Here is a 26,023-nt window from a genome sequence, read left to right on the forward strand (position 1 = left end):
CCCCCCCCCCCCCCCCCCTTTGCTGCTATAGCAGCCTCCACTCTTCTGGGAAGGCTTTCCACGAGATGTCGGAACATTGCTGCGGCGATTTGCTTCCATTCAGCCACAAGAGCATTAGTGAGGTCGGGCACTGATGTTGAGCAATGAAGCCTGGCTCGCCATCGGTGTTCCAATTCATCCCAAAGTGTTTGATGGGGTTGAGGTCAAGGCTCTGCGCAGGCCAGTCAAGTTCTTCCACACTGATCTCGAGAAACCATTTCTGTATGGACCTTGCTTTGTGCACGGGGGCATTGTCATGCTGAAACAGGAAAGGGCCTTCTCTAAACTGTTGCAACAAAGTTGGAAGCACACAATCATCTGGAATGTCCTTGTTTACTGTAGCATTAAGATTTCCCTTCACTGGAACTAAGGGGCCAAGCCAGAACCATGAAAAACAGCCCCAGACCATTATTCCCCATCCACCAAACTTTACAGTTGGCACTATGCATTCGGGCAGGTCGCGTTTTCCTGGCATCCGCCAAACCCAGTTTCGTCTGTCGGACTGCCAGACGGTGAAGCGTGATTCATCACTTCAGACAACGTGTTTCCACTGTTCCAGAGTCCAATGGCGGTGAAGCTTTCCACTACTCCAGCCAACGCTTGGCATTGCGCATGGTGATCTTAGGCTTGTGTGCGGCTGCTCAGCCATGGAAACCCATTTCATGAATCTCCCAACGAACAGTTGTTGTGCTGATGTTGCTTCCAGGGGCAGTATGGAACTCGGTAGTGAGTGTTGCAACCGAGCACAGACGATATTTATGCGCTACGCGCTTCAGCACTCAGCGGTCCCGTTCTGTGAGCTTGTGTGGCCTACCACTTCACGGCTGAGTTGTTGCTCCGAGACATTTCCACTTCACAATAACAGCACTTACAATTGACCGGGGCAGCTCTAGCAGGGCAGAAAATTGACGAACTGACTTGTTGGAAAGGTGGCATCCTATGACGGTGCCACGTTGAAGGTCACTGAGCTCTTCAGTACGGCCCATCCTACTACCAATGTTTGTCTATGGAGATTGCATGGCTGTGTGCTTGATTATATATACCTGCCAGCAATGGTTGTAGCTGAAACAGCCGAATCCACTAATTAGAAGGGCTGTCCGCATACTTTTGGTCATGTAGTGTAGCATGATATTTCAAAAAGTTGTGGATGATTTAGTTAGTTGGTTAGGTGACAAGAGCCAGCCGATTAGATTTTAGTTCAGGTCCAAATCCAGATCCTGCCTATCAGTGGGATACAAAACATAGACTGTTCAGCCTGGCGGAGGTATGCGCACTACCGAGTACCATTCTAGTTTTGAAATACAACAATCTCTCCATTCAAAGTCAGATACGAACAGAATGTCTGGCCAATTACATCAAATTGTTTTTTTTTGTTTGGGCACCTCATCCATATTTGAAAAAAGGTTCCCCAAAGTGATTAAAATGATTTGGTAGATGTTTGTACCATATTTCTAAGTTAGTGCTAATCAAATTTTTTTATTTTAATATGATTTGATGCCATCGGAAAATCTATTGGAAAATGGTCACCTGACCCACATTTGCTGTATTTATTTAACAGACTTGTATTTCTGTCCCACATCCTTACCAACATTGAGCTATTTTGAATGGACTTTTTGCCTATTTTCAGCCTAACAAATGTACATTTATATGGACTAGCACATCCCTATGCGTTTAAACAGGCTACATACATACAAGTTCAAACATGCAACCACCTCTCGCACTTTATTGGGATCAGAGAACACCGTTTGCTCATTCTCGATGTAGATTGGAATGCCTCAACCCAGAGAAAACCAAGACTGAAAGTCTAACAGCGGCGTAGCCGGGCTTGTTTGATACTTTCATTGAAGATAGACGTAATGACGTAGCGTGACGACGGAGACATATCTGCCGCTACTTTAATATAGAGATGATATATTTTAACCTCCAGTAACTTTGCAGTCACTACGAAGGGATTAGTGTTACGATTAGATTTACTATAATATTAACGTTACGTTATCATTATTACGAAAATGATACTATAAAAAACACCCGAGGCTAATTCTTTACTTTCGCGGTTACACCGCTTATCATCGATTTATGAACCATACACCGCCTCAATCCATCAACTTTCCATTCACAACATTGGGACCAGTGGTATGGTCATATTTACGATAATATTATTATTATTATTATTACGAAAACGACACTACCAAAACGATACCACTGTATTAAGAAACCTGGGCCTAATTTGTCTGAAGCGGAAGGTGAGGCATGAAGCCTAAGCCCTATACGTACTGTGCCCTTGGAAGATCCGTAACATCTATGCTTTCGATATTTGATGATAATTTTAACAATCGATTTGTTTGTGCTTCACACTGAATGAAAAGCTTAAAGGTAGAGCATGGCGATTGTGACATATTACAGGTTCGAGACATGTTCGGCCTGAACAAAATTGGAATCAAAATGCCGGAGTGTGGAGAGTCAGGCGCCGTACCACCATAATCACATCAGACGTAATCACATCACCCTGTCATGTGACCAGATACTCAGCTCTGATTGGTATACGTTTGAAGGAACGTACATAATACGGACGGACAAACACTGTTCGAGACTGCTTTGCCCTAAGGGCTACGCCGTAAAAAATCAAACCGTTAGGAATAGGGTTATGCAACGAATAAAGGTCACAATTGGCCCATAATGTTGTCAAGGGCAGTATTCCACATCACACTTGCTAAAGACATTTATTTGCTAAAGATCATTGCGGCCTAGCTAGCAGCCTATCTAGAGGTCCAGTAAGTCTAGTCGGCTCGGGTCCGTTAGTCTGTGGGGGACGCAATAAGAATATAATGCCTTAAGAAAGTCGGGTTTCCTCCCTATCAGTTTAGTGTTGAAGAGCAGTAGCGACTGTTTGAAAAAGTAATCATATGTGTTTGAGGTTTAAAATATTTTTTACTTCCAGTAGGTGTACCCCATGAAATACCACGATAAGCTATTTATACACCTTAACATGACATTTGTCCAAGGAGGAAAAACCCCTTATGGAGGGGGATATTATAAGTATTAATATTGTTTTGTAATAATATTTAAACATATCTATATCGTTTTGTAATCATGGAGTATGGGAGTATTCTTAATAGTGGGATAATCACGGAAAAAATGGCCACCACATCAAATGTGTACAAAGTGATATGCTTAGAAGATAATATAGAGTGAGGATATAAGTCTTTTAAAAGCCATACATTTTATCCTCGAGCATTTTTGAACTACCAGGATTTAAAAAGACGCCAAAATAGATCGCTTAAGTATCGCTTTGGAGGATCGCTATATCGGATCGCTATATCGCCAAATTGTACTTCTTCGTCTTCCTCTTCCCCTATAAAAACAATGTCAAATTGCCCAACCTAACACAACAAGGACTGAAACAATTAACGTGATTCCAATGTGAGGAAGTGACTTTCCGCTGGCCTATTGCACATAAACCAAAATTTAAAAATACATAAAACATTAAGCGTTTCATGAAAATAAATCGAACGTCAATGTGGACAACCAAAATAAGCCAGAACTATGGGAGCAGGAGGGGGCAGGGAGAAGGCGGAGGGGAGGGGGGAAGGAATGGACATAACCTTTAGCCAAAAGCGATACATATCCCTACAATCCCCAACATAAAGTGTAACAAGTATTCAAATAATTTAATAACATGGATGGATTTAATCCATCCCAAAATATATAAAACACTAGCTGAATGCACCCGGCGTTGCCCGGGTTCTTTTTGAATGAATTTAATCTTCTGTACTAAAAAAAGGAATAAAACGCGGCCTTGCGAAGCAGCGGAGTTTGACTATCCGGCCGCGGCCGTTTTAACTTTTTAATCTTTTTTTTCTTGTATCGTTGGTGTTATTACTTTTGTTCTTAGAAGCAGCCTTGGAAAAATGCCACAATAAGCTATCTATACACCTTAACACGGCGTGTGTCCAAGGCAGAAAACCCCCTTTAGTTAGGCAGTTAAGAGGAAGCATCGTTCATTTTTTCAGGAAAGCACCAAATTTGGCACAGATGTAGTATCGACCTATACTATACAATTGTTTTCCTGAGGGGCGCCCAAAAATTCAGAAAATTCAAAAAATCCCAAAAAATGTCCTGGATGCCGTGAAAAAGGGGAAAAAACGGGTATTGATTCGAACTGTAGATTCTGATATTGTGGTCTTGGCAATAGCACACTACTTTACCTACCAGTCACACGGTGTGGAGGAACTCTGGATTGCCATTGGCACTGGTAATAGCTACCGCTACCTTGCCATCCATAAAATTGCCACCGGCCTTGGCCGCAGGAAGTCCGAGTCTCTGCCATTATTTCATGCCTTCACTGGCTGCGACACAGTGCCATTTTTTGCCCAAATTGGGAAAAAGACAGCCTGGAAGGCTTGGGAGGCATACCCCAGCATCACGCAGACCATTCATGCTCTCGCTTATAGGCCATCTGTGGACGCTATTACTATGGAACTACAGAGCATAGAAAGATATGTTGCCATCCTCTATGACCGGACTACCGAGATAAAGACAGTGAATGACATGCGCCGACACTTGTTCACGAAGAAGGCAAGAACAATTGATCACATTCCCCCAACAGCAGACGCCTTCGAACAACACCTAAAACGTGCATGTTTTCAGGCTGGACACGTATGGAGTCAGGCACTTGTGCCCTACCCAGAACTTCCATCACCAGCTGATTGGGGCTGGATGAAAACAGGGACTTCTTGGACACCAATTTGGACCACAATACCACTGATACAGGAGGCATGTTCAAAGCTTACAAGCTGCCATTGTAATCGGCCTGTAAAGGCAACTGTAAATGCTCCAGGGCAAATCTGCCCTGCACATCACTGTGTGACTGCGATGGACAGTGCTTGTAGTACTACGCGTTTGTGCGAGAGCCTCCACCTTTCAAGTGCCAACAATATTTTAAGTTAAAACTGCAACTGTGTATAACTTTGATTAATTAATACCATTCCATTGTTATCAGAGACCAATAAAACAATGTGTATCACTTGGAATTGAAATTTTACCTAAAATACTATGAGATATTCAAGGAAAATGGAAACACCATGGTGGCCATCTTGAAATTAAAGATGATGGATGCCAATCTTTATGCAATTGATCCCATTGGATTCAGAGACCATGAAAACATGGGGTAAGACACTGGAACTGTGGTGTTATCGCTCATAGTATAGAAGTTATTGAGGGAAATAGGTCACAGAGGGCGGTCATGTTGAAATTCAATATGGCGGCCACCAGGGGTTCTGAATTTTTGGGTGCCCCTCAGGAAAACAATTGTATAGGTCCATACTACATCTGTGCCAAATTTGGTGCTTTCCTGAAAAAATGAAGATACGCCCTATTTTTCGGTCTTAACTGCCTAAGTACTTAAGGAGGAGGGCAAATGAAGTCGCTACAATCTGTCATGTGACCCCTAGACCCTATTGGCCAGTTTGATTAAGATTGGATAAGTAATGACCAAATGTATCATGGTCAGACAGACAGATAATTGTGATGGTTTAAATGTGTGTTTAGATTATACACCATGTGTTTAAAATGGGCACCTAAACTAAGGTTTCCAAAATATTCAGAAGTGGCAACATGTAAATTTGGATTATACACATCGAGAAGATTCGAAAACTGTTCTCAGATCACCTCTAATATTTAGAAATCAACTGACAACATAAGGACCCCTTCTGCTATGTTGTTCCTCAGATGTGGTGCACAAAACTGAACACCATTCTGCGATTGCAGATTCATCACACCAAATCAAGAATCCAATCCAATGTCCATAATCTTTTACGAGCATCGGTACTTCTGAAGCAACCTGAAGGCACACAAAACACTGGGAGGTCTGCCATTGCTCTTCCCAAGTATAGTTATGGCAGGGATTTGGAACTTGGCCAGGGAACCGGGTCAATTTTTGAAAGAGAGCATGGGCTCTTTATTATCGAATAGCAAATGTTAGCGGATGGGACATTTTGATTAACATCCATCCAAAAGACGATGCACTCTTTGATGCAACACAAAGCTAACAGTTTACAGTCAGTTCTGGAAAGAAAACCATAGACGACATCTCAAACGCTACGTATGAGCTATTCCGCTGTTATTTTCTTAAGCAGCAAATATATACATATTAGAAAATATTAGAAAATATTAGAAAATGAAGTTTTGATTTATAATATGAGACGTCTTCAGACTCATCCTGAAAACATAAGTTTTCCTTTGCTGACCATCGTTTTTCATAAGGGGCATCCGAAATATTCTACCAATAAAACTACTCACAATATTCTAAGAAACACAAACGTTTTATTTAATTTGAACATTTTTCGATATTGTCACATGCCGTGGGGTCATGACTGCTCACAGGATGCTCCCCATCCATCTCTTCCCTCACTTCAAATGGCACTAAAGCCAAGTCTGCTTATGAGAAAGCCGAATGTGTAAATTCTGGATTTGCTTCCAAATGTTGCATATCCAACCCTTCGATCCTTGTACCTACCCTGCCCTCTCATACCCAACTGCGCATGGACACTGTCTTTTTCACCTGAAAAGGTGGGGAGCTTTCTGATAACCCAAGACTACAATTCTGCGATGGGCTTGGACAGCATAGGTGTCTGTGACTTAGAAATCCGCTCTGCCACACTTGTCTATCCTCTTTGTAAACTGTTCTGCCTATCATTTACCCTAGAAATACTTAAAAGTCACCAACAACACTGCGTTGCAAAAAGGCATGAAAATACCTCAAATACATAATAGCAAATATCCCATCATTATGGACAAGTTAATTCCCCCACTTCGATGATGTCGAGATGCATACACAATTTGTAGATGGTCACATATGACTACAGTTATATGTCCATTAGGGCTCCAGCAAGTGAGCACTTTCCGGGAACTTCAATAATTATGTACAGACCGGACAGGTCAGGCTGGTTGGGAATACAAACAGGGGCCTAGGTAATGTCCTTGGTCTAGATGGTCATGCTCAATGACACCCACTCTCACTAGGCAGTGCAATACGATGCATTTACATTGAGGAAATTGGGGTCTTTTCCCCACATTGAAACCCCAGGGGTGTTTCTAAACCTCCTAAAACCCTCATGGGAACACCCTGAGTACAACTATCAGTTTTCAACTCATTCTATTCAGCTGTTTAGGCATGCAGAGAAGTCTAAAAAACAAACACACAAGCAAACTATAATGGCACTTGTAGAGCGCATAGTCTCGCCTCGCTTGTTCTTTCTGAACAAAAATACCATCGTAAACTGAACACGCTACTACAGACTTGGCATTTAATATGGAATTTTTTTTTTGTGGTGGTGAACTTACTTTTCAAGATGACTTAGAACCAAAAGTTCATTGGAATTATGTTGAAATTATTCTAGATTTTGTTAATGTGACCTTTAAAAGAAACAAAAACCACATTTGACATTTCGAAACAAATAAATTGATCCTTGAAAGTGATGTAAACTGATATCGAACTCAATTCACGGATGGTACTGTGTTAAACTTCTCTACGTTTTCCAGAAGTATCTCTTTATTTTGCACATTAGCCAATTTTTTTTTCAACAAAAACAAAAGCTAAATTATGACTGGGATTACGGACAGTAAAATTACAGTTCAGTACTTCGGGTAACCCCCACGAGCATTCAGGAGAGCAGGTACACATCGAGGCATGCTGTTCACGAGATTTGCCAAGGTTTGGTCAGGAATCGCTTGCCATGCAGTGGCAATAGTCTGCTGCAATTTACGCACAGAGGTGGGCTGCTGTTCCAAGTTGTCGATTTGACGCGTTAATTCTGCCCACAAGTTCTCTATCGGATTCATATCCGGGGACATGGCAGGCCACTCCATATGCTCCACACCACGGTCAGAAAGAAAGTGTTCGATCATGTGAGCACGATGAGGCCGTGCATTGTCATCTTGGAAGAGAAAGTTTCCTCGAAAGGCTGCATGAGCAAATGGAAGCAATGTTTCTTCCAGAATGACCCTGTACTTGAACTGGTTCAGGTTTCCATTCAGAACAACCAGGTCAGTTTTGCCCCCTGCATGAAAAGCAGCCCAAACGGTCACCCCACCACCTCCAGCTTGGACTCTTGGCACTCTACAATCTTCGTTGTGGGCTTCATGCACTTGTCTGCGCACTCAGACGTGGCCATCTTGACGATAGACCAGAAATCTAGACTCGTCACTGAAGGTCATGTGATTCCAGTGTTCTGGCTGCCATTGACGGTGCTCTCTGGCCCACTGCAATCGGCGCTGGCTGTGTTGTCTGGTCAGGCGTGGCTTTCTCAGGGGACGCCTGGCACGATAGCCTGCTTGAACCAGTCGTTGGTTGACTAGCCTTCTGGATACAGGCACATTTGACAGTTGCTGCCACTCAGCCCTAAGCCGGTTAGCTGACTTGGTACAGCCATTGCAGACTAACCGGTGCAGCTGGCGATCATCTCTCCTTGTGGTACTGCGTGGACGTCCTGGCCTCGGTATTGGAGTAGGGACACCCCGCTGAGCATTTCGTTTCAGGATCTTTGACACCTGACCTTGAGTGATGCCATGCTGCCGAGCAATAGCACGCTGTTTCATGCCAGAATTTCGTAAAACCACCACTCCATGCCAAACAGCATTGTCAAGTTGACGCACCATCTCCAGAGGAAGCGGCAATAACTTTTGTAGACGTGCAGCAGTTGTTTTCCACTAATACAGAACGCAACAACCCTTATATACCCGATTGTGAAGCCAATCATCAAATGTACCTGTCCTTACATTTTGTCACGCCACCTGTGATATAATCCTGTTATTGACTTCTTGCTGCGAAAGACAATCAGTGACATGGTTCTTTCAACAAAGACATCACCGAAGGGTAAAATAAACTCACCAGATTGATATACTGAGTTCAGAAAGTAAACCCAAGTCAAGAAAAAAAAAAATATTCCATATTAAATGCCAAGTCTGTTTCATGGCCCACTGCTATTATGGTCCATATACCCGCACCACCAAGCACCCTATTATGTCACATAGTTTATTGGCATGGGTTATGAATGTCATAAATGTAATTCTTCACTCACATCAGGTCTTAGATCAGACATATGAAGTTTCAGATTTTTCAGATAAGAATTTCAAACCAATTATGATTATATCACCACTTCAACGATGACATCATTGTTATCAACCTCTATACACCATCAGGAGTTGATGACATATGGCAAGTTTCAATTTTACAATTGAAATGTTTCGGAGAAAATGACGTCCAATTCTTTTCCTTTAATCCAACATGACTGCCATACCATGTGACTTACGACGTCAGCGTCAGCAAAAAAATATTCTCCATTGGGAGTCCCTCCTATGTTTAAAGTTTTGTACCGATTGGACAAGCGGCTGCAGAGAAAATCATTTGTTTTTACTCCCGCCAGGGAGTAATGCATTCAATCGTGTCCGTCCGTGTGTGTGTGTGCATATGTGTGTTCGTATGTTCGTGTGTTTGTGAACAACATATCTGGAAAAGTTCTGAACGGATTTGGATGAAAGTTGGTGGGATGATTGCCCTTGGGATAAGGAAGAATTGAGTAGTTTTTGGTGAAGCTCAGGATATTATTCGGGATCCAGGAATTTCTTGAAGGATTTTTTTACCATTGGAAGATAGGGCTCAGCAGCGGCCACCCACGGGGGGAGTATGAGCTCCACTGAGTGGCGTTCTAGTTTCCCTCTTTTTGTGGGGGCTGAAGACACTTCCCTACACTCACTTAGGAATGGGACCAGGAATCAGTTAATATTTCACATAGTGCGGTTTAAAAAAACATCCCCAAACTAGAACGCCACTCAGTAGAGCGCATACTACCGCCGTGGGTGGCCGCTGCTGAGCCCTATCTTCCAATGGTAAAAAAATCCTTCAAAAAATTCCTGGATCCGGAATAATATCCTGAGCTTTACCAAAAACTAATCAATTCTTCCTTATCCCAAGGGCAATCATCCCACCAACTTTCATCCAAATCCGTTCAGAACTTTTCCAGATATCTTGTTCACAAACACACTAACACACATACGCACGCACACACACACACACACACACACACACACACACACACACACACACACACACACACACACACACGATCGAATGCATTACTCCCTGGTAGGAGTAAAAATCCAACTTTTTTTTTTCAAAATTTTAAAACAATTTAAATTGTGCGTAAATATGTTAATGTGTGATGATGACTTTGAACGTGTGTGTTATTCTTAACTAGCAAGGGTACATGATGTTGCCTGTAGTTGCCTGGTCTATTTTGGGGGGGGGGGGGGAATAAAACACTTCCCTACGCCCACTAAGAAATGGGGTCCCCACACACTTCCCAAAACCCATTATAGAGCAATTAAAAGAAAAACTCATTAAAAATCCGACTTTTTATCAGATTATTTTTTGCCTAAAACACCCCCCCCCCCTCCCCCCCGAGCACTCATTGATGAACCTCTGCAAGTTTGACGAAGATCCGTTTGGCCATCTCTGAGAAAAATGGCGACACATACATACACACAGACAGACAAACATCTCTCTGATAGTATAGATGAGAAGCAGAGTCGTGGAATCAATCATCGCAATTGCGATCAAATCCTTCTTTTTCTCCAATGTACTTATCTCGGACCTTCAGTTTGGTTGCTGAACCAGTCACTCCAACCTAAACATGTCACTTTTGCTCTGAAAACAAAGAGTTGAGGCTTCAAATCTCAAACAAGAGACCAGGGTTATCTTTCTGGGGATGTGTCAAGCATTTGACACAGTCTGGCATCCAGGCTTGATTTTTCTAAGTTGTCTTCATTAAAGTTGTCACACATATATTGTCAACACTTGCCTCAACATTAATGTGAATGCAATTGCCAGCAGAGATACACACATATAGAGAAGGGAGTTCCTCAGGCAGTGAGGGGAATCAGAGCAAACCTGAACGCCGTCACCTTCAGGCAGGGTGATACGCCACACACAGCTAAGGTTGTTGTCGTAACTCCCTGGAAATCCCGGAGAGAGTATGGTCCCCGAAATATCTGTCAGATTTCCACCACAGGGTACTGCCAGGATACAACATAATCGGCATTATATTTGTGCAGCTGTCTTGCAAAATGAAATGTCAATTGGTGTTATCAGAAACAGATATGAAATCATAACAAATTGAGTTGTGACATTCCTTTATGCCTCCAATGCCAACTACTAAAACCAACTGAATTATCTATGAAAAGCCACTGAAATGGTGAAAAAGCCAAAGTGAAAAGCCAACCCTACCCTTTACGATGAAGGTTTATTTATACAGTACAAAACTGCAATAGCATTTGATACCCATGATACCTTCATGTGGCACCTTCTCTTTCAAAAGTAAACATAGTCACAGGTGAAAGTAAACAAAGGTGACATAGTCACAATTTCGGTCTTCGAGGCCGGCCGATAGGCACAGTGTGACCAGAAGGGACGAGGTTCTCCTGACCACGTGGCCCTCGACTTGGTGGGGTTTGTCCGCACAATGTGGGCGCTTCCAGGATGAACTTTAGCCGGGGAGCGTTTGGGCGCCCCGGTCTGATACTGCCGCCCACGCGCAGAACAACGTGTGAGTGCACGTGGGTCCCGGCGGTCCCACTGGCCTAGCGCTACCATGTTTAGACAGCGAACTCCGTCCCCGGGCACCAGCACCTACTCCCGGAAGTTTGAGAGAATAGCGGTGCTGGGCACGGTCGGACACCCGCGGAGCCCCGGCGGACCAGGGATGCACGAGCCTACGCGTTAGCGTGCTACGGCGGAATCAACGGCTTCGGCCACGGCCGGGCCGATACTCGGCCCGGTCGCACCGGAAATGGACTGGTTCGACGCCCGCGCTGGAGAGGTCGCGGGCGACTGAGATGTATTAACAAATTAATTAATTAATTTGAGACGTCTGATTTCTAGTGTTTGGAAATTTGGAAGAGCTTGACCCTAGCCTTTCCCTTGCGAGGGCAAGGAGGAACTTAACGCTTGACACTTAAGCTTAGTTTGAAGTGCACCCTGACCAGCGCTCACGGTGGGACGGCAAGGCAACCAGAAGGGACGAGGTTCTCCTGACCACGTGGCCCTCGATCTGGGAAGCGAGAGGCGTTCCATTAGTGGACGCGCCCCTCACGCCCGACTTTTGGGCGGCCCCGGCAGGCCATTTGTTTTGACGTTCCGTGACAGGCCCCGCACCCCCACCTCCGGGCCGACCGGGCGACCGGAATTAATCCCGGTGTCCCGATCCGAACCTTCAGAGCGGGCCGGCTGGGGAGTGCCTGGCACCCCGTACCTGCACTTTCCGTCCTTGCGGTCCCAAATACCGGAACCACCCGAATACCACTTTATTCGACAAAATGAGGTGCGGCCTACATCTAGGCAAGGCCGCGTGACGTCATCGCGCTTTCACCTTAAAAGACTTATTTGATATAAGTTAATATTTTGATATAAGCCTTAGAAAACCAACCCTATAGAAGTCAATACCTCCAACGACATGTGTCCTTCTCTCCTGACAAGGTGGAGGAGTTTTTGTCTAACCTTGACTCTGATTCTGCAACTGGACCAGATGGCATCAGCCCACGGGTCCTAAAATCCTGCTCTGCCGCTCTATCTCACCCTCTCTCTGTTCTTTTCACCCTATCTTTTGCTCAAGGTCATCTGCCAGCATCCTGGAAATCAGCAAACATTACCGCTTTACACAAAAAAGGTGCAAAAACAGATCCTTTTAACTACAGACCAATCAGCCTGCTCCCAATTATCAGCAAAGTCATGGAATCCATCATTGCTTCGGACATGAAATCTTTCCTCTTCTCCAATGGCTTGATCTCTGATCATCAATTTGGATTCAGACCAGGTCACTCTACTCTGGACATGCTGCTTCTCCTGTCTCAACAATGGATGGAGGTCCTCAATGCCAAACAGGAAATCAGAGCTGTCTCCCTTGACATATCACGTGCCTTCGATACGGTCTGGCACCCAGCTCTGCTCACCAAACTCTACTCCTATGGTATCCATGGAAATCTCCATGCATGGCTTGCGGACTTCCTCTCTGGTCGTAGTCAACGTGTGGCCCTGAATGGATTTCTCTCATCTCCCCTTCCTGTTCAGGCTGGAGTTCCCCAAGGCAGTGTGCTGGGCCCTGTGCTTTTTCTGGTCTTTATCAATGATCTCTCCGACTCTCTGGAAAATCCTCTCTATCTCTTTGCTGATGACTCCACTCTCTGCCGCTCCATTCCTCTTCCCTCAGATCGGCAGTCTGCAGCCTCCTCACTCTCTGAAGACCTGGACAAAATCACAGACTGGTCAAACAAGTGGAACATGTCTTTCAATCCTGACAAATCTCACACTCTTACTATGTCTCTCCGAAAAGATCGACTGGACAACCCTCCCATCTACTTTCTCAACAATCCTCTCCAAGAAGTTCTGTCGCTCAAGCTTTTGGGTCTCACTATCTGCCATGATCTTTCTTGGGAAAACCACATTTCCAAGCTGGCCTGCAAAGCCAGTCGCCGACTGGGCATCCTCCGTCGTGCGAAGTCCTTCCTAGGCACACCTGAGCTCCTCACCACATACAAGGCTTTCATCCGCAGCTCAATGGAATACTGTTCTCCCCTATGGGCTGGTGCTCCTGCCTCACACCTAGCTCGGCTTCACGCTGTTGAAACCAAAGCTTTCAGAATCATTGGAATCTCCCGCGATGAAGCTATCTCTGAGGGCCTTTCACTCACTCACCGCAGGCAGGTAGGTGGTCTTTCTGTCTTCTACCGACTCCTCTCCGGCCTTGCTCCCCCAGCTCTCTCTGTGCTCTGTCCCCCAAATATTCCTACAGGTCGCACAAGATCTGCCAGCAAGCCTCTGATGGTTAAACTGCCGAAATCTCGGCTCTCTGCTCACCTTCACTCCTTCATTCCTCTTTTCTCCCACCTCTGGAACAAACTCCCACACTCCCTTCAATCCCACTCCTCCCTCCAGGTCTTTAAAACAGCTGTTCACCACCATCTCTTATCTTCCCCCATCCAAAACCTTGATCTTTTCTACCCCCACTAATTCACCCCAGATCCACCTTGTTTGTAATTCCAACTTCTTTCCTGGTAGTCCTGGCAGTGTCCATATGTTTTATGCCTCTCCCACCCCCTTTCCCATGCCTCCCCCCCAAAGCCCTCTCCCTCCCACAGATCTCTCGATGCCTCCATGTCTCTCGGTTCCTGCTCTCAAATGTTGTGTTTGTGTCCTTCCCCCTCTCTCCCCATATTGTCTACCGCTCCCGATGTTATTTGTTTTATGTGTCGGTTTGTCGGTTTGTCTTTCTGTGTGATAAATGTTCGCTCTTTCACGAGCCTCGATCTTGTATACAAAAAAAAAAAAAAAAGGTGTGGAAAAAGAACCCACCAAAACTAAACTTTTCCAAGAATATTTGTGGAGGCTATCACCCGAGTCTCATTATATTTTGTGGTTTGAACGCAAAAAAACCATTACTGAATCCAAAGAAGTCCATCCTGAACCTAAAAGTAGGTAAATAAATGATATCCTGAGTAAATACACAAAAATGCAGTGCACGAGAAGTGTCGCATTTACATACAACGACGTACACTGATATGCAAAGAAAGAAATGCCAAGAAAGGCAATTCTGCCCATCTTGCCTTCAGAATGTCTCCACATTAATTACACACCTTTCTTCGACACAATGGTGATGTCTATATTATCCAATCTAACATAAACCCACACATCATCCCCCACACACTCCCCCACCCCATAAAGCTGTTCCACGCATGAATTGTAATCATTTATTGAACATCAACGGCTTAAATAGTTGTACATTACACCTAAAGTAAAAGCTTCAGTAACTTCTAAGCGAATGCCAAAAATTGCTTGGTCAATCAACTGGCTCAAATAAAATCAACAATCATCACCTGCATAATATTGTCACGTCTGAAGCTCCCATTAAAACAAGAACCTCAGCGACCAGTTAGACTCGACAAATGGCCAAACGATTTTTCATTATTGCTTTTTCTGTTTATCTTACTATAATTCATCAAATGTCCGTCCGTCCGTTCGAAGGTACCGCAAAAACGGCTCAACCGATCGCAACGATATTTTGGGTGGGTATTCCTGGGACCCCTGGGAGTAAAATAGGCTGTATCGTTTTTCCAATTTTTCCAATTTTCCAGTTTTTCCAAACACGATGGAATAATATTGACCGATATGAACAGTGATGTGACTTTTGTTGAAATTCTACAAATACTGTTTATTCTACGTACAAGGAGAGAGTAGATCGACTCCTGACGAAGTCTTCCTATATAAACGTGCGGCTCTGAAGTAACATGGTAGCGTGTGCAAAGCGACTGAGAAACAGGTGTAGCGGCCGCTTCCGTGTTACAGATTCGGCGCGCACTCTTCACACATGAACGTGTGACTGAGAAACAGGTGTAGCGGCCGCTTCCGTGTTACAGATTCGGCGCGCACTCTTCACACATAAACGTGTGACTGAGAAAGACATGCAGCGGCCGCTTCCGTTTTGCAGAATTCAATATTTTTTCAAAATAGGCGCCATGTACTGTTTAGATTTTGATGATTTACATGTGATATGATTCAATGGATGTTTATATGAATCGTTTAAAATTAAAAAGCCTTCAATTTCTGATAGTTTGCCTTTTCATTTGGGCCTCCCAATTGAAGCCCCGCCCATAGGGCGGGTACCGTTGCTAGTTTAATTAATTCTAACACTTTACTGTCCACCAAGGAACTTCAATTGGGCCGAATTAATGGCGGGAAATGGACAAGGAAACAGATAGCTGTAACACGTTTCCTACGTTTTGAGGGGGGTATTTATAAATAAACAGGGGAAAGGGTAACAATACGCTAAAAACAAAAATGGATTTTTCCGTACATACGTAAAATAGATTGTCCTCCGTACATACGAAACACTTACCATGGTCTAACTATGGATTCCCCCTTCCATGTAACAATATAATAAGAATCATCTGGCTCAATAATCAATTATAATCATTTATACGCAAACACACGCGAAGGCGAATGCGAACAGGAACACACGCACGCGCACACACACACACACACACACACACACACACACACACACACACACACACACACACACACACACACACACACACACACACACACACACACACACACACCGTTGTTATGCCTCCGTCGAAGAAGTAGTAAGGGCATTTTATGAGATATTTCACAAATCTGTTAACTAAATTGTTACCAAAAAATTTCTTCACCAATATGTTTGTAAAGGTGTGTAATAACATGTGTTAAAATGTTGAAGTTCAACTCCCGTGGGAAACCCAGAAAAAAAGCTGTTGAATTCGGGTACCGAAAAATTATTTTCGAGAATTTTTATTTTTTTAAATCGGCCCTTAAGTAACTTATGAGGGGTCAAATAAGGGTTTTTCATGATTCTGAGTTGATTGTTAACATTTATATTTTCACTTTTACATTTACACACAAAGTAGCTTTTATTTCACATACATATATAATACTCAAGAGTTATTTCTCATTCACAATGTCAGAAGTTTCAACAGTCATTGTCTATGTCTTCTTCAGACTCAACAACATCATGACTGCAGTTTCTGCATGTAATGCCATTACAGACTCCACAGGCCGTGATGCACGTGACCCCATTCTTCTTGCAGCTGCATCGCCGGTTGCTGCAATCTCCATGACAATTACAGCTCGTGAACTGCAATAGCTCCTCAGGAGCCGTGGGGTCCAGTGTTGGAACTGGCTCATACCCATGCACACCTATTGTCCATCCATAGTCACTGGGGTTCAGAGACATGCTCTGTAGAAGGATCCAGTCCCGGGTCTGCAGGTAGGACAGAAGTTTGGCTGTCGTACTTCCAGGATAGATCAACTGGATCACATCTAGTAGTCCAGAATCTTCCATGATGTTACCCATTGATCCAAGATAAGACTTCAGCAGGTGAAAACCACCCAACCTTGGAATGACGGGTAGATTTGCCTGCTTTATTATATTCACAGCCTTCAGCCAAATCGGAAGATCAAAGGTCACTATAGCGACCCCAGCGCGCCGTATGCACTCTTTCAGAGTGGTGAAGATGGTGTTGAGGTCATTAGGGTCTCCTTCAATAACTGGGAGGAACTCGATCTGTGTGCTCTGCTTTGCATCATTAGCATGGATTCTCTTCATCCAGCCATTCCAGTTGGAGTGTGGGAACTCAGGATCGTTGGCTTTGATCACCCACCCCGCTGCCCAGAGTGTGTCACCTGGAGTGAGGAGTGGCTGATCATGAGCCAGGGAGGAGGAAAGCTCAGCGAGGGGGAGAAACATGATCGCGTTCGTTCCTATCTGTTTCCTGTTCGTAAATGGAATAATCTTTACTTCAGTTCCTCTCAGGATCTTAGCTTTGTCGAGTGCCTTCAACTTCACCCGGGGGAAAGCTGCTGTTGTCTGTGGATCTGGCAAAGGTGGTGCCGGAGAGGTGACTTCGATCCAACCCATTGAGTGAAAGGGAGTGTTTCCGTGAATAGAGACAATGTTTAAATCTATATTGTCTCCAACAAACTGAGTGACTGCATTGTTTGTTTCCCCAACCTCCATAAAGACCAGCTGATCATTACTTGACAATTCACTTTCACTGGCTGGCACTTTGGCTGTCATCACTGATTGATCCTCAAGCGCAGCATCAACCGCAACCTCATCATTGATCTGTTCATCGGTTTCCTCCACAATGGTGTCAAGAGTGCCAGAAGTATCTGGAACATCATCTCCACTCCTACTATTAAGGAAGCAGTATTTGTAGTTTTGTGTCTCCGTGTAAGACTCAGTGTATCCCAGCCGGTGGAACTTGTTGAGCATCCATTTTGACCCAAATCTATGATCAAGTTGTATGGCAAGCCCCATTTGGTGTGGCAATACTCCAGACCGAGGTCGACAGGCCTTAATAAAATTCTGCCCCCAAACGGCAACTCTTTCGTCTGTCTTGACAATCGGTCTCAAGAACATCTGAAGGCTTGCAGGAACAAGTGTCAGCTGACTATCGATGTCAGTCATACTGTGTGTGGTGGGGTATGACTTTAGACCTAAATCAATCAAGGCAATATCATTGGATATGAACTTGAGTGCCGTCTTTATGATCTGAGTCTTCTCATCTCCATGGTCAAGATTAGCATGATGCTCTCGCAGAATATTGTCGGTGCCATCTTTGAGACAGAGTACATCTGCCCTTCTTTCCTGTGTTGTGAAATACAAGGTGTCTTCGTATTTCTCTAGAAGTTTTATCTTTAGCCAATGCTTTGAATAAGAAAGGCTCTTCTCTGGTGACTGATCAAACTCCTGCAGCTTTTCATGGACTTGGTCCATGTTCATTACCCCATGCTCTAATTCTGAGTCTAACCATTCGCAGAATTCAATAAAAACTGCCTCTCGCTCCTCATCAATACTCCTCTGTCCTCTCTTCCTTTTTCCTTCCTCATCAGTCTTGGACAAACTGTCACCTCTCGCAAACATAAGTTTGCATCGCAAATGGTACAGTGTTTCTTCTGCTACCAAGTCGTTGATCCCTTCCAGGCGTCCAGTGACTTCAGTGCCCCAGTCATCCCCGCGACTCCGTGCTGTCTTCAGCAAGCTTGCCTTCAGTGTATCTGCAGTCAAATTATCTGGCACTCTGTATTTCTTTCTAGCTTGTGCTGGATTATTTTTGTAGAGCTGGGCTGGTTGGTTGCAAAGAATGCATACATCCTTATACAGGAGGTCAACTGACTGTGATCTTCGAGAACTGCAGCCAGTTGATGAACTGAACTCACAAGTAGTGCGTCTTCTCTTCAACTTTGATGACTCTTTCTCTGCCTTTGATGCTTGAGCTGACTTCTTGGTGGTTGCAACAAAGTTGTTGTACAGATCATTTTTACACTTCTGGTGGTACCTCAGTTTTCCTTCCTTTTGAGCCTCCTTCATACGTTCCACAACAGTAACATTTTCGACAGTTTCTGCTTGTTTCAATAAAGTTGAGTATCCCTTTGGAGTTGCCTGTATGAGCCTTTCAGCTGGTGTATCCGAGCGTGCACAGATGAAGCAATTGAGCACAGGTGGAGTAACGTCTTCATCCATATTGCTAGACTCCATGTCCTGCAAAGTAGAAAATGAGATATATTTTGAAATTATTTTTCCACAAAGGAGTGTCTGTGGTGAAATATAAATGTTAACAATCAACTCAGAATCATGAAAAACCCTTATTTGACCCCTCATAAGTTACTTAAGGGCCGATTTAAAAAAATAAAAATTCTCGAAAATAATTTTTCGGTACCCGAATTCAACAGCTTTTTTTCTGGGTTTCCCACGGGAGTTGACCTTCAACATTTTAACACATGTTATTACACACCTTTACAAACATATTGGTGAAGAAATTTTTTGGTAACAATTTAGTTAACAGATTTTCATATGTTTCCCTTACTAAAGTCACCGAAGGCATTATGTTTTCAGGTTGTCCATCCATCCGTCCGTCTGTGATAGGTTTTCGGTACCGCGATAACTTGAGAACGCCTGAATTGATCTTAGTCAAACTTGGTACAGCAATGTATAATGATGTGAAGAAGAACCACCTTTAGAGGCCATTTTATCTCCGCAGAGCAGGGGTTGGCCTTTTTCGGGCACCTTGGACCCCTTTGTGAAGCAATGTTTTATGGCCGGATGCCCTTCCTGCCGCCAACCCTGTTAGTCCCCTCTTGCGACACACAGGGAATTACCAGTGAACTGGTACTCAATTTGCCGACCTCAGAAGGATGACAGGCTGAGTCAACCCCCTGGTGTTAATTCAGCGATGACCGGGATTCGAATACAGGATCCTAGGATCCCAAGCCGGCACCCTAACCGCTAAGCCAACACCAGGCTTGTATAATGAAGTAAAGATTAACTGATTATAATTTGGGGTCAAGAGGTCAAATGTCAAAGTCTGTAATAGGTCGAAAACTTGAGAACGGCTAAAGGGATCTAATTCAAACTTCGCACAGATATGTATAATGAAGTAAAGATTAACTGATTATAATTTTGGGTCAAGAGGTCAAATGTCAAAGTCTGTAATAGGTCGAAAACTTGAGAACGGCTAAAGGGATCTAATTCAAACTTCGCACAGATATGTATAATGAAGTAAAGATTAACTGATAAGATATATGTGTACACACAAAAACACAACTTTATTTCATTATCTTAAATTTCCTCATTTGATATCTTTGTATTAGTGCAAATTGTATCTGTGTCATTAACTTTTGATGTGGTCACTAGTCCACCAATCTACTGCTCTTGGCAGCAAATTATTCCAATTATACTAACTACTCTGTGAGTAAAATAAATTTGCAACCAAAGTATTTACAGTTGTGTAAATTAATCACTTCAATTACATTATCTCACCAAGCATCTCTTCTTCAGGGTTGGTTGGACAATGTAAGTTTGATTTTTGGCAATAAAACCCAACATAGTAACAATAAATGTATTTGTAATTGCTTCGTTAATTTTTATTGTTAAGCTTTTTGTGTAAAATTTTGGTTTTGAGAAATTATTTTTGCACGATTTTCTAAAATAAACGATTTTTGTGAAAATGTACCAATGAGTAGCGATTGAAATTGTTCACTAATCAACCGCACGTGACCGGAGTTCTGTTCATGAGGGAACAATAAGGTGGACTCACCAGAGCAGGATGGCATGGAGTCGTTCCAGCGTGCGAGTGCATTTGCCATGGTGATGCAGCGGACAGATTTTGCACCCTTGAGCTTGTAGCCCGGGTCACAATGGAACCCAAGAGTCGTGCCAACGGCTAGGCCCGAGCCAATCTTACGGCCATGACGTGGTGCTGTGATGGGTGTGCATTCGCTTGCACTTGACTTTGGCACGGCTGAAGAAGGGACATGGTTGTGAAAGGAAAAAGCACAGTGTGTGCTTGCTTAGTACATCTTTAAGGCAAGGGGTCTATGCACATTTGAACATGTGTAGGTTGCCCCTGAGGTACGAAAATAAACGTGCGGGTGTGGGTTGTTATCTCCATATGCAGGTTTCAGAAGGTGGAACAGAGCCATCCCAGATCACAAAGTATCCACCTTCTTGTGTGTGTATGTGTGTGTATGTGTGTGTGTGTGTGTGTGTGTGTGTGTGTGTGTGTGTGTGTGTGTGTGTATATATATACAGTCACATGAAAAAGTAAGTACACCCCATGTAAAGTTTTGACTTCTTCAACATATTTCAACATACAGCGATTTGATCTTCATTTCAACAATATTGATAGATAAAGGTGATATAATATAACAAATACCATGAAACATTTACATTTTGTAGTCCATTGTATAATTTAAATAAACATAAATGCAAATTTCGCATGTGGAAAAAGTAAGTACACCCTTGGCTCTAATAGGTGGTATTGCCCCCTTTGGCAGAAACAACTCAAGTAGGCGTTTCTCATAACTGTCTACCAGTCTCTGACATCGACTGGGAGAAATTTTTGCCCACTCCTCCATGCAGAATTCTTTCAGCTGTGCGATGTTTGAGGGGTTTCTTGCATGCACAGCTCGTTTCAAATCCCCCCACAACATCTCGATGGGATTTAGATCCGGGCTTTGACTTGGCCATTCCAGAACCCTCCATTTCTTTCTTTTCAGCCATTCCTTGGTGGATTTACTGGTATGTTTAGGGTCATTATCATGTTGCAAGGTCTACCTTCGGTTGAGCTTCAACTTTCCGACAGATGGCCTCACATTATCCTCAAGCACCCTATGGTACAATGAAGGATTCATAGTGGATTCTATGATGGTGAGCTGCCCAGGCCCTGATGCAGCAAAGCTGCCCCAAACCATGATATTTCCACCACCATGCTTTACAGTTGGTATCAGGTTCTTGTGGTCAAATGCTGTCTTTGGTTTTCGCCAAACATGTTTTCTGGTACTGTGGCCAAATAGCTCTACCTTTGACTCATCTGTCCAGAGCACATTGTTCCAGAAGTGCTGGTCTTTGCCGAGGTGTTCATTTGCAAACTTTAGTCTTGCCCTGATGTTCTTTCTGGACAGCAAAGGTTTCCTCCTGGCACATCCTCAGATGTAGATCAAATTTGTGCAGCCTCTTTCTAATTGAAGACTCGTGCACTTTGACATCAATAGTGGCAAGAGCTACCTGTAGGTCCCGTGATGACATTCTGGGGTTCTTAGAGACTTCTTTCAGCATCATGCGGTCTGCTCTCAGGCTGAACTTGCTGGGGCGGCCTGGCCTGAACAAGTTGGCAGTTGTTTGGAATCTTCTCCACTTGTAGATGATCTTCCGGACAGTCGAATGATTGATTTCAAATTGTTTGGAGATCTTTTTAAATCCCTTCCCAGACTCGGAGGCATCTATAACCTTCTTTCTGAAGGCCTCAGAGAGCTCTTTTGATCTAGGCATGGTGATGCCGCGCACTTCAACAACAAAGAGCAAACCAAACTAAATGTCTTAGGTTTAAATAAGACAGGTTCCTCCAAGATCCTCTCTAACGATGTTCTAATCATTTGCACCTGAGCTGGTGCACCTGATTCTAATTTTAGGTATTTATTTAAATATAATAACCACCTTTAGAGGCCATTTTTCCCCGCAAGGCGGGGGTTGGCCTTTTTCGGGAACCGTGGTTGTTGTTTTTTTTTTTTCGGTCCCCTTTTTGAAGCAATGTTTTACGGCCGGATGCCCTTCCTGACGCCAACCCTTTTTGCCGCCGTTAACGACAAACAGGGAATTACCAGTGAGCTGGTACTCAGTGATAGGTATTTGAAGTGGAGGTATTTGAAGTAGTGATAAATGTAGGGGTGTACTTACTTTTTCCACATGCGAAATTTGCATTTATGTTTATTTAAATTATACAATGGACTACAAAATGTAAATGTTTCATGATATTTGTTATATTATATTACCTTTAACTATCAATATTGTTGAAATGAAGATCAAATCGCTGTATGTTGAAATATGTTGAAAAAGTCAAAACTTTACATGGGGTGTACTTACTTTTTCATGTGACTGTATATATATATATAATGCCTTCAGAAAGTATTCACACCCCTTGACGTTTTCACATTTTCTTGGTACAGGCTAAATTTAAATTTAAAATAGATTAAATTTAGATTGTTTGACATTGATCTACACATAATATCCCATAATGTCAAAATGGATTTTTTTTTTTAAAGAATGTTTTACAAATTAATTAAAAATTAAAAGCTGAAACGTCTCGAGTCAATAATTATTGTGGGTGGGAGGGTTTCAGGAGATGGAATGGAGACCTACCAGGTCTCAAATCTGTCGTGAAAAGGGTTAAGGAAGGTGTTACCCACTGTGAGCCACATATGCAAAGTCTCATCCCCTTGGATAAGCCTGTTGAATCCTTGAGTGTAGTGATTGTGTAGACTGTAGAGCATCTGGTTTCTTTAACCAGAAGTTTGCAATTCCATCTGGGCCTGAGTTTTTAAAGTTTGGCATTTTTGCTAGTTTTTTATCTTTTGTTTCTTCTTCATTAAATATCACTGGAGGAATTTCATTTGGATGTTGTTGTTGTTTTTTTCCTCCAAGTTTTGGATCCAATCTGCCTCTTTGTTGTGTTATTTTAGGTCCTCATCGATTCCTTTCCATACATTTTCAAGTTTATCTTTCTCAGGATGATTTGACACATTTTGATTTTGTTTCCCTAGTTTGTGGGAGAATCTTTTTGTTGTCTTGTTTCTCCCTTTGTTGCCTTTGCCATAGTTTATTTCCCCTTGTAAATTGCTGTATTTGTCCTATTTTCTTCTCAGTTGCTCTCTTTGTGTCTCTAGCCCCGTTTCCATGGTGGTGCCTGGTCTCTGTCTGTATGGACTGGTGTGGTCTTCTTGCGATGGTGTTTCCTTGTTACTTTTTCTTGTATGATCAGTGCTGCTGAAAAGCTCACTATGTTGAGTTCCTTTAATGGGGATGATTTTGGTAGAAATCTCTTGAGTGCTTTGTTGGTTCGCCCAACCAGCATTATTGGCCGTAAGTCGTTTTCTATCTTGTACACAGGAGTTGTGGTTTTTCCCCGAATGGTGTCATCTCACCACCCCTATTTTGTTTGCCAGCTCTTCCTCCAGTCGTCACGAGTCCTCAACATCCGCATTCTCCTTTCCTTTAGCCTTCTGCCTCCTCCCGTCCTTTTGCCTGTTATCATCCACCATTCTCGTTTTCATTCCCTCCAACTGTGTTGGTGTTTTCACTCGGTCGACGACTAGAAGTCACGTCTGTTCCCCCTCCCCTTTATGGTGGTTCTGCGTCTCCTCCCCCTCTGTCACCCCTCACCTTCGCCACTGGGTCCCCAGTGACTCTGGCCGCTGAGTCCCCAGCGACACTCCGCATTCCAAACCCTTGCTTCGTCACACAGCCCCTTTGCTGCCACTTTTCCTTGCCACTTTCCGATCCTTTGCTGCCACTTTTCCACCATCACTCTGTGCACTCCCTGGCAAGCGCTTGGCTCCCATCCTCCTCATATCTTCTTCTGCTTGTGTTCTGGCCTTCACTGTTATCTCATTAATTTTATTTTTAATTTCAGAATTTACGTGCCATTGATAAAACTCTTTCAAATTTTAGAGGGCACCATCTCTGCTCTGATGATCAATCTGGTCTTCTACGGCTGGTCCATAAATCTAGCTCCCGCTACCAACCATCTGCCACTGTTCCTGTCTTGAATAGACTTTACAGTAGTAAATGGCCTCCTCCTCTTTACTCCAATGTTCGGTTTGTAGGTTCCTCTTGGTGAGCTTCATTTTTGAGACAGGTAGCACCTCCACAGCCTCTTGGCTTGGTGCAAATCCCTGCCCCCTCGTGAGTTGGTCTTTCTTTTCACTAGAGGAGGTTGCACAATATTTGTCCGAGGCTGCAAGAAGCACGCTGATATGTGCTATTCCTACATCTTCCCTCCATACATTGGAAGAAGTTTCTCACCTATGGAATCTCCATGCTGACGCCTCAACCTTGCATTTGTTGATCACCACCTCCACAATTTTCTTCCGAAGCTGCACGCATCACATCCGACACGTGACCAACTGCGGGGTCTTGCTCGGGGCTGCAGGCCTCCATGCCCGCTGCATCTGTTGGCGAAGTGCTTTTCCCTGCCCTTCCGAGCCCTTCCCTCCCAACCATGTCTTCCTCGTATTATCCGGAGACACATGCAGCCTTAGAAAATAGCCTCCGGAACACACAGTTCTTCAGTGCACATTTGCCTCCTATCGGGCTACATATCCGCTCCTTGACCATCTTATCTGTCATGCTCAAATTAGCAGCCACGTCGTCCTCCACTCTCCCATTGACTATCATAGCTCCACATGGTTCTCCAGGGATACGAACAGCCTCGGAACATCGACTTGAGGGCATGAAGGCTTGCAATCCACATTCCACACGCACCTCATATCGGGCCTCATCTCCACTCCCAAATGAGTCTCTCCGTCCTGGTCACACCGCCAACACTCTCTCTCTCTCTCTCTTCACTGCACCCACCTCCTCTCCTCTCCCCTTTCACCAGGATCGTGGTTTCAGAATCACCATCAGTGGGTCCAAGCAGTGAGTCCAAGTGAGATGGTGTGATGCATGTGTGTTTGTCGGTGCACATGTCTATATTCACATACAAGTGCATCTGTGTGTATATTGTGTTTGGATATGTGTGCAGCTGTTGTATTTGTAACTCGTGCAAAGAGAAAGTTGAAAACTGTCACGCATTAAGGAGAGATTTCTCCTTCAAATTAGCAACTCTATAAACAACATCCCTGAAGGGGATTCATGAAAGCCAGCATCTTATGTATTTATTTGGTGCGTAAAGGTATTTTAATACCTGTTAGACTATCACTCTCATTGTTAATTACAATTTAAACAACTCGTAACATGACAAGCAAGAGTAAAACAAGTGGATTTTTAATTAACCCAGTGTAATTTCATCCCTTTATGCACATGCTTCCTTAACTTGCGTTTCTTTGAGAAATAAGATT

The 26,023-nt window shown here is 43.6% G+C and overlaps 1 protein-coding gene across 1 annotated transcript in view; it reads right to left on the minus strand.

Moving 5' to 3' along the window:
• Window positions 1–26,023, minus strand: part of LOC137436088 (CUB and sushi domain-containing protein 3-like) — a 1,358,203-nt gene that overhangs the window by 396,401 nt on the left and 935,779 nt on the right. Inside the window, exons 34-35 of the mRNA XM_078786463.1 lie at window positions 20,725–20,928; window positions 10,985–11,109 (exon numbers count right to left, since the gene is read on the minus strand). Of these exons, the coding sequence (XP_078642589.1) occupies window positions 10,985–11,109; window positions 20,725–20,928 (329 nt within the window). The remainder of the gene's footprint in view (window positions 1–10,984; window positions 11,110–20,724; window positions 20,929–26,023) is intronic.

Source organism: Myxine glutinosa, chromosome 11 (assembly GCF_964187855.1).
Source record: "Myxine glutinosa chromosome 11, kmMyxGlut1.1, whole genome shotgun sequence".
In the NCBI taxonomy this organism is placed as follows: domain Eukaryota; kingdom Metazoa; phylum Chordata; class Myxini; order Myxiniformes; family Myxinidae; genus Myxine; species Myxine glutinosa.